This window comes from Phyllostomus hastatus, unplaced genomic scaffold, assembly GCF_019186645.2.
Source record: "Phyllostomus hastatus isolate PE091 unplaced genomic scaffold, TTU_PhHast_1.1 phas_scaffold_443, whole genome shotgun sequence".
Classification (NCBI taxonomy): domain Eukaryota; kingdom Metazoa; phylum Chordata; class Mammalia; order Chiroptera; family Phyllostomidae; genus Phyllostomus; species Phyllostomus hastatus.
This window is the reverse complement of record NW_025334031.1, coordinates 1,288,707-1,297,487: the sequence shown is the minus strand read 5'-3', so window position 1 is coordinate 1,297,487 and position 8,781 is coordinate 1,288,707. Positions and strand designations below refer to the sequence as shown.

At 72.5% G+C, this 8,781-nt stretch overlaps 1 protein-coding gene across 1 annotated transcript; it reads left to right on the top strand.

Moving 5' to 3' along the window:
* Positions 1-243: 243 nt before the first annotated feature.
* Positions 244-6,934, top strand: TH (tyrosine hydroxylase). Its single transcript, XM_045821087.1, has 13 exons — positions 244-343; positions 1,741-1,956; positions 2,640-2,814; positions 3,062-3,150; positions 3,370-3,437; positions 3,713-3,763; positions 4,084-4,229; positions 4,340-4,475; positions 4,606-4,675; positions 5,097-5,153; positions 5,398-5,493; positions 5,734-5,867; positions 6,572-6,934. The coding sequence occupies exons 1-13, from the start codon at positions 254-256 to the stop codon at positions 6,729-6,731; spliced, it is 1,488 nt and encodes a 495-aa protein (XP_045677043.1). The 5' UTR covers positions 244-253; the 3' UTR covers positions 6,732-6,934.
* The last annotated feature ends 1,847 nt before the right edge of the window (positions 6,935-8,781 follow it).

The window sequence follows — 8,781 nt, the reverse complement described above, 5'->3', positions numbered from 1 at the left end:
CCGCCCGCGGGAGCAGAGATGACTCAGAGCGGGGCCAGGCCGCCCCTGCCCCGGGGGGCTGGTGACTGTGGAAGCAATTAGATTTAATGGGACAGTCTCCGGGCGCCCCGCCTCCCTCCGGCGGCGGCAGCAGGGACGTGCAGGAGGTGGGAGGTGGGGGACTCGGGGGGGGCCCTGACGTCAGCTCAGCCTATAAGAGGCTGCCTGGCCGAGGGCTGCGGACAGAGCCCCGGGCCCCGACCTCGCCGGCATCATGCCCACCTCTGGTGCCGCCGCACCGCAGGCCAAGGGCTTCCGCAGGGCCGTGTCCGAGCTGGACGCCAAGCAGGCCGAGGCCATCATGGTAAGAGGGCAGGCTGGTGGCTGCTGGCCAGGGTGTGCCAGAAGCCCGGGGTGCCCCCAGGCTCGGGGTCTGCGAGGGTGACTCGGACGCAGGCTGGGTGTGGGGTCCTGGCCGGGAGCCCCTCCTCCGCCCAGGCTGCCGGACACCCCTGTGCTGGGGTGTGTGAATCTGGGCAGGTGGCCCGTCTCGGCTCAGCATGTGCATGAGGGTGTCCCGGGTTGCAGCACAGCACGTGGTGGGCGTGCTGGGCACGTGGGGGTGCCAGCCGCTGGGGGCCCCCAGCCTGAGCCAAAGGGGGGCCTGCGCTTGGGGCGATCCTGCCCATCAGGCACCTGTGTCCCCCAGCTCCTACCTCGCAGCCCTGGGCCTGCTGACCCCCCGGGACACCCCCAGGCCCTTGCCCCTGGGAGCCCAGAGTTTCGGGGGGTGCACACCGGGCAGACCCCCCAGCCAACCCCTCCGTGAGGCCGGGTGGCTGGGTCATGCTTCTGGGCCCGGAAGGGGGGTCTTCAGTTCGTCCTCAGGGGGGCCCAGAATAATCAGTTTCGTGCACGTTTGAAATGAGTGTTTGCTTTTAGACCTTTAATGAAAACATGGTTTGAGTTCCAGGAATTTAATTTCTGGGCACCTTCTCAGCAGGCGCGGGGGCCGTAGGGTAGAGTCCTGCATGAGGGCCTCGGGTCCTGGCTTGGTCCACACCCCCGGGGCCGGGTGGGGGCTCAGAGAGGGGACCCCTGCACCCTCCCCGCACTCCACACCCCAGCGCACTGGAACCTTCTCAAAAGTTCAGCTCCAGGGGATGAGCCCCCACAGGCAGCTCCTCCTTTGTCCAGGCCTGGGGGGGCTCTGAGTATGGGGGGCCAGATACCCTGATCCCCGGGGCTGACCATCTGAGGGATGGGCTGTGGACGAGGGCCCTCGTGTCCTGGGGGACGGGGAAGTGTAACCAGGTGTCCCCGTGGGGGGAGGGGCTGTGAGGGGCCACGAGGAGGGGTCACTCCCATGGGCAGCTCGGCCCATGGAAGGGTCTGCCCGGTGTGCACCCCCCGAACTCTGGGCTCCCAGGGGCAAGGGCCTGGGGGTGTCCCGGGGGGTCAGCAGGCCTACAGGGGGCACGTCCTCCGGGTGGGGCGGCTCCCTGTCCAGCAGCCGGACGCCACGCCTCACGGCCCCGACCCCGGGCTCCCCTGCCGTCAGCCTGGGGGCCCAGGGGCGGCAGACACAGTTCCAGCTCCTGAGTCACTGCTTCCTGCAGCCTAATGCAGTTAGGGCCGGGCCTGGGGACAGGCGACACAGCATCTCGGTGCCGGGGGTGCCCCCCACCCCACCCCTCGTGGCGCCTGCAGACCTGGGCGGAGCCTCGGGGCCTGGGAGAGCCGGACCTGCTGTCCCCACAGTCCCCGCGCTTCATCGGGCGGAGGCAGAGCCTCATCGAGGACGCGCGCAAGGAGCGGGAGAAGGCGGAGGCGGCGGCGGCGGCGGCCTCGGAGCCCGGGGAGCCCCTGGGGGCTGGGGCGTGCGTGGAGAGCGACGGCAAGGCCCGGCTGAGCCTGCTCTTCACCCTGCGGGGCGCCAAGCCCACTCCGCTCTCCCGGGCCCTGAAGGTGTTCGAGGTGAGGGGGGCAGGGGGCCCGCCGTGGGGGGCGGGACTGGGGCCCCTGCCCGGGCCACTGGGGGCCCCCGCAGCCCCCCTCACACCGCCCAGGCCCCCAGGGACCTGCTGAAGCCTCTGAGCTCCTGGGGGGAGTGTCGGGGTTGGGGCGCCCTGCCCGCTGGCCCCCGATGGCCGCTGTGGCCGCTGACTGCACTGGCACCAGCCCCCGAATGACATTGCAGCCAGGCTCTGCTCCCGAGCTCCAGCACCGGCCGCGTGGCCCGAGGGCCCCGGAGGCCCAGCACCCTCGTTGCTGGGTGACCAGTGCTGGCGGAGGAGCGAGGAGCGGACCCTGCCTGCCGGCCCCTGGGACTCAGTGTCACTTAGCAGGAGTCTGAGCCTCCCGACCTCGCCACAGGGGGGTGCAGGGCCCACCCCAGCCCTGGCTGTGGCCGGCGGGACCTGTCGGGGTGTGGCGGTGGGACCAGACGGCACTGCCCGGAACACGGGGTCCCGGGGACCGCCGCGGTGGCAGAACCCCGTCTCCCAGCACACACCCCGCCCAGGCTGAGGGGCTGACCGCAACCTGGAGAGCGGTGCGCGCGTCCGGCAGGGCGGGGCGAGCTGACCCGGGTGCCTCCTCTCCGCCCCTCCCTCCGGTCTGTCCATCTGTCCATCTCCCCCTGCCTCTCCCTGCGCAAGACTTTCGAAGCCCAGATCCTGCACCTGGAGACCCGGCCGGCCCCGCGGCCGCGGGCGGGGGGCCCGCCCCTGGAGTACTTCGTGCGCTGTGAGGTGCCCGGCGCCGACCTGCCCGCCCTGCTCAGCTCCGTGCGCCGGGTGGCGGAGGACGTGCGTGGCGCCGGGGAGAGCAAAGGTGCCCTGTGACCCCAGAGCGCGGGGGAGGGGCGGGGGAGGGGCGACGGGTCCCGAAGGGGACCCTGCAGCGACCAGGTGGCGCGGCTGGGGACTCCCTCCCTGCTGGCCCTACCCTCCTATCCCCGCCCCCCAACCCCGTGTCCTGGCCTGCGCATGCGCACCTCCGGCTGTTACCGTCTGGGCCCCCTCCCCCGGGCTGGGCTCTGCCCACAGCCGGACACTCACCGGGCCCACCCCCTGTGCAGTCCTCTGGTTCCCCAGGAAAGTCTCCGAGCTGGACAAGTGCCACCACCTGGTCACCAAGTTTGACCCGGACCTGGACCTGGACCACCCGGTGAGCTGGCGCTCCTCCGGCCCATGAGGCCCCGCGCCGGTGGCGGGGGGGTGGGCGTGGCCCCAGGGCTGACCCCGGAGGGGGGCGGGCTCCCAGCAGCCGCCAGCAGCCCCTGCCCAGACACGGTCACACCTGGGCTGTGGGGCGGTCCTGGGATGGGGGGGGGTGGGGACCAGCCTGGGGGGGCTTCCTGAGCGGCGCCCCCTCCGCCCCCACCAGGGCTTCTCGGACCAGGCGTACCGCCAGCGCCGCAGGCTGATCGCCGAGATCGCCTTTCAGCACAAGCAGTAAGGACGCCTCCTCGGGGGCCTCAGCCGCGGGGCCAGACCCCGCCCCACGGCCTCCCCCCAGACCTGACGGGGCGGGGTGGGGCGCCTTTGTCACCATCACCGCCACCGCCCCTGCAGTCACCACGTGCCTCGGGTCCCAAGTGCAGTGAGGCCCAGCGCGGTTAAGCAGAGGCCACCCAGTGGCTAGACGTCCAGCCCCACCCAGCCCTTCCCGTCCACCCCCCCTACCACTGTCCCCAAGGGGCCCTGACGGACATCTGCCTCCTCCACAGTGGTGACCCCATTCCCCGTGTGGAGTACACGGCCGAGGAGATCGCCACCTGGTGAGACCCCACGCCGCAGCGGGGGTGGGCCGGGATAGCGAGGGGGCCTGGGCTGGACCCCCACAGTCCCGTGCTCCTGGGCAGTGGTGTCCAGCAGAGGGGGACCTCCTGAGGCCCCAAACATCATCCTGGGAGGCAGGGCGCCCTGGGTGGGTCGTCCAGGGAGCTGCCCCTGCCTCTGTGCCCTGGCGGCCCCCAAACCACGGGCAAGGGTCCTCCGAGTGGGTGAGGGCTCCAGGGGCCGAGGCCAGGCCCGCGGGGCGGCTCCATGGGGGGCTCAGGGCCCCCGGCAGGCTGAGCGCCCCGCCCCGCCCGAGCAGGAAGGAGGTGTACACCACCCTGAAGGGCCTGTACGCCACCCACGCCTGCCGGGAGCACCTGGAGGCCTTCGCGCTGCTGGAGCGCTGCAGCGGGTACCGGGAGGACAACATCCCCCAGCTGGAGGACGTCTCCCGCTTCCTGAAGGGTGCGCCCCCCCTCCCCCGGCACCCAGGGTAGGGCGGCGGGGCGGGCCTGGGCATGGCCAGCCCCGCGGTGCCACCGCCTGAGGCTCTGACCGCCTGCCGTGCCCTGCAGAGAGGACCGGCTTCCAGCTGCGGCCGGTGGCTGGCCTGCTGTCCGCCCGGGACTTCCTGGCCAGCCTGGCGTTCCGCGTGTTCCAGTGCACCCAGTACATCCGGCACGCCTCCTCGCCCATGCACTCCCCCGAGCCGTGAGTGGGGCCCGCCCTGTCGCCCGTGCGTGCGTGCGTGCGTGCGGGGGTGCGTGCGGGGGTGGGGGGCAGAGGTCCGGCACACCCCAGGCCCCAGCGCGCCCTTCTCTCTCCCCCTCCGCCGACACAGGGACTGCTGCCACGAGCTGCTGGGACACGTGCCCATGCTGGCCGACCGCACCTTCGCCCAGTTCTCCCAGGTGCGTCCTCCGGGTCTCCGGCCCGGAGCGGGGTCGGCCGAGGGGCTGCGGGACCGGCCTGGGGCTGCGGGGGGCTCCCGGAGCCTCGCTCCCCGCACCCCGGCACCGCGCCTGAGTCTCCCCTGGCTGGCCTGTGCCTGCCGGAGCCCGTGGGCAGGCTCAGCCCACAGCGGGCAGAGCGCCCGATACAAAGGAGCACCTGCCTTTGGCCAAGAGTCCGCCAGGGCCTGGCAGCCAGGGCACCGGCTGGCGCGGGTGCCTGCGGCCTGGGCTGCCACCTGCTGGCTCCCCGAGGAACAGCACAGAGCCATCCTGGGGCCTTGCCCACCCGAGTCCAGGGCCCCCTGGCGCCGCGGAACTCCCAGTGCCCGGGCGATGGCGGCAGAGCCCCTCCTCCGTCAGCCTCCTTCTCCCTCCACAGGACATCGGCCTTGCGTCCTTGGGAGCCTCGGACGAGGAGATCGAGAAGCTGTCCACCGTGGGTCCCTTCCCCGGCAGGGCCCGTGGGCGGGCTCCGGGCCCTGGGTTCGGGCGGGCCCTTGCGTCTGGGCTGAGGGCTCCGCCTCTGTGCGGGGAGTCTGACCCTCACGGCGGGACCACCCGGAGCCTGGCCGCGCTGCCTGGGTGGGCGGCGCCCTGGGGCGGGGAGGCAGGGGGGCAGGGGCGGTGGGGGGCAGGGGCGGTGGGGGCCAGCGGCCCCTCCAGCCCGCCTCTCCCCGCAGCTGTACTGGTTCACCGTGGAGTTCGGGCTGTGCAAGCAGGACGGGCAGGTGAAGGCCTACGGGGCCGGGCTGCTGTCCTCCTACGGGGAGCTCCTGGTGAGACGCCCCGGCAGGCAGGCAGCCCCTGGCGGGCCGGGCGGGGCGGAGGCGGGGCCCCGAGGGGTGGGCAGCCTCCCCATCGGGGCCGGGAAAGCTGGTCCCGGTCCCCTCCCTCCCCACGGTGCACGGGCCTGGGGTGGTGGTCCCTGGGGGGGCGGAGGGCGGGAGCCGCACACACAGTCGACCCCCGAGGGGCGCTGGGGGGGCGGGGCCCAGTGACCTGTGTCCTCCCGCCAGCACTCCCTGTCGGAGGAGCCGGAGATCCGGCCCTTTGACCCCGACGCGGCGGCCCTGCAGCCCTACCAGGACCAGACGTACCAGTCCGTGTACTTCGTGTCCGAGAGTTTCAGCGACGCCAGGGACAAGCTCAGGTGGGCCAGCTCCCGGGTCGCAACACCCCCCCTCCCCTGCCGTGCCCTGAGACTGAGCCAGCTAGGTGGGCAGGCCGGGCCTGTGGGCCCATTTCAAGAGGCAGAGACTGCAAACATCTCCATGGTGACACCCCCACAGCAGCACCCCAAAAATTCCAGGATGGGGAGACCTGGGAGGCTAGCAGTGGCCAGGTCAAGGCAGGTCAAGGCCAGGCTTCTCAGAGGCAGAGTCTTTTGTGAGAGGGGTCAGTGGGGCCCCTCCCAGCCCCTGCCTCCTGAGCGGCTGGGGCCAGGGCGTGGGGTGGAGAAGAGGGTAGGGGGTCCGGGGAGGGGGGCTCGAGGGAGCGGGCGATCCCCAGGGCAGGGGGCTGGGGTGTGATGGGGGTTGGGCAGAGCCTGACGTGCCCCAGCTCCTTCTTCTGGGGGAGGGCCCAGCTCTTGCTGTGCCAGCAGAGACTGAGGCCCAGGGGCTGTGTGCCCTGGAGTGGGGCGAGGGGCGGGCTGGACCCAGACACAAGTGTCAGGACAGAGACAGAGGTGGACTCTCCGGGGCATGTGGTCAGGGAAGGCTTCCTGGAGGAGGAGGTCTGGCTGAGCTGGGCCCTGGGGAGGGTGTCCTGGAGGCTATGGACCCCGCCCCAGGCTGCCTCGGCCCCCCCGAGTCCCCACCAGGCGACTGAAGGTCCTTGCCGGCCTGTCCCCAGGAGCTACGCCTCCCGCATCCAGCGTCCCTTCTCCGTGAAGTTTGACCCGTACACGCTGGCCGTCGACGTGCTGGACAGCCCCCAAGCGGTCCGGCGCTCCCTGGAGGGCGTGCAGGACGAGCTGCAGGCCCTCGGCCACGCGCTGAACGCCCTCGGCTGAGCCCGGCGGCGGACCCCGAGGTCTCCCGGCCCCTGTGAGGGGCCGGGTCGCAGCACCCCACGCGCTTGCCAGAGGCCTTCGCTGCAGAGACCACCTCGAGACCCCACTGCCCTCCTCAGCCCCGACTGCCGGCGCCCTCACCCCCTGCCCCCGCCCTCCAAGACGCTGTGTGCTGCCCCTTCGCAACCCTAATAAAAGCAAGAAGCCCCCTGTCTGGTGTCCATGTCCACGCGCCCCCCCAGTCCAGGCCTGCGCGCCCTCCCCGCCTGGTTCAGAGGTTGCTCCTCTGCCCCCTCCTCCCGAGAGGCCCTGCCAGGCAGCCCCAGCCGGCGGTATCACCCTCAAAGGCCCCCCCAGGCTGCCCCCTGCAGCTCCAGAGGGCGGGCGGAGGGGGTCAAGCTGAGAGGCCCGTCTCTGTGGTGACGCACAGTCAGGGCGGGGCCCACGGGAGCCCCTGGAGGGGGGGGCGGGCGTTGGGGGCAGGGCTGTGATGGAGGAGACCCAGTCCCCAAGGGCCAGTCTGTGAGAGCAGGTGGGGCGCTGCAGCCCTGACCCCACCCCGAGCGAGCGGGGCATAGGAGCTCCCTGAAATGGGCCCTGGCTCCCAGGCGACCTCTGGGCCCCCGTCCCCCCAGCAAGGTGGTGGGGGGTCTGGGTTCTAGGCTCTAGCTGGTGCCTGCACGGTCACTCGAGGGGCTGGACCTGTCCCTCCGTCCAGGGCCCCTGCGTCCTCTGGGAGCAACCCAGGGCTGCCTGGCCCCCTCCTGCCTGCGGCATGGGGACACGGGATGGGGGGACCAAGGCCCCCGTCTGGGCCTTGCTCAGGCCCTCCGGTCCCCCGGATAACACTGCCAGGGTCCAGCTCTGACCGCTCCGGACGCCAGCCCTGGTGAACCCTTCCTCACCCGTCAGGCCCCTGCTGGATAAAGCCTCCTCCCCCAGCCCACCCTGGGAGTCTGTCCTTCCTCAGCTCTGCCCCAGGGCCTCGGCCGCTCAGCTCTGCGAGGCCCGAATTCGGGCTGGGGGCCCCAGAGAGACCCGGGAGGGTGGGCTGGTGGCCGGCCTCCTCTCCCTCCAGGCCCCGCCAGCCCCAGGCTCTGTCCTTCCCCTGCCCCCTCTGTCACCCACCCCGCTGCCCTTGCTGCCAGGCTGCAGGCCAGTGCTGGTGGTGGGGGCCTGGGGCGCCATGGTCCCTGGAAGGCAGGTCCCGGCCCTTCCGACACGGTGAGGGGCCCTGAGCCCTGGCTGCCCGGGGGCTGGAGGCAGCAGCAGGCAGGTTGGGGGGCGGGCAGGCCTCCCATCTGGGCCTGTTCAGGGGGGCTGAGGGGCAGTGCAGGGGCTCAGCCCACGGGACCCCCGAGCAGGATGTTGGGGTCTCGGGCCAGGCCCGAAGGGGTCCGCATGGGGAGACGGCGGGGGCTCCAGGAGGAGGGACGGAAGCCCCGAGGGCGTGTGGGCAGGACAGGGCTGGGCCCCGTCCACCGAGTCCTGGGGCCACAGCGCAGAAGGGGAGCGGCTGCCCCGACATCGAGGCCGAGACACAGGGTCTGCCGGGGGTCTCAGGGCCGCTGGTCCCCAAGGTCAGCCCCCCTGCAGAGCTGAGGGCCGCCGGGGGGCTGCCTTGCCGGGTGGAGCCGGGGGGGCGGTCTGTCCCTCCCTCTCCCACGCCCACAGCCCAGACCGTCCGGGGGTCCTGGAGGGTGGACTGGGGTCGGAGGGCAGCAGTCCGGGGCTGGGGCAGGAGGAGCCCCTCCTCTCGCCCCCTGCTCCCTGCACTAATGTGGAAACCTCAGCCTCGCTCCCGGGAGCCGTCTGCCCCCCGCTGAGCGGGCACGCAGGGCCATCAGGGCCCTCATTACGGGTCTAATGGGCCCCGTGGCCCCAAGAAGTGCTGACACCCCAGGCCCAAGGAGAGGCCCCCGCAGACCCAGCATCGGGCAAATGATCCAGAAATTGCAGCCTCAGCCCCCCACCCCCGCCCCCCGGCCATCTGCCACCCCCTGGGGCTCCGATGGGCCCGGGCTATAAAGCTGGCCGGGCCCAGCCGGCC

Excerpts from the sequence above, each read along its gene's own strand:
- TH (XM_045821087.1), top strand. The coding sequence starts at position 254 with ATGCCCACCTCTGGTGCCGCCGCACCGCAGGCCAAGGGCTTCCGCAGG. Across the intron at positions 3,151-3,369 it reads ACCTGGACCTGGACCACCCG|GGCTTCTCGGACCAGGCGTA; the intron begins GTGAGCTGGCGC and ends CGCCCCCACCAG. Across the intron at positions 5,868-6,571 it reads GACGCCAGGGACAAGCTCAG|GAGCTACGCCTCCCGCATCC; the intron begins GTGGGCCAGCTC and ends GCCTGTCCCCAG.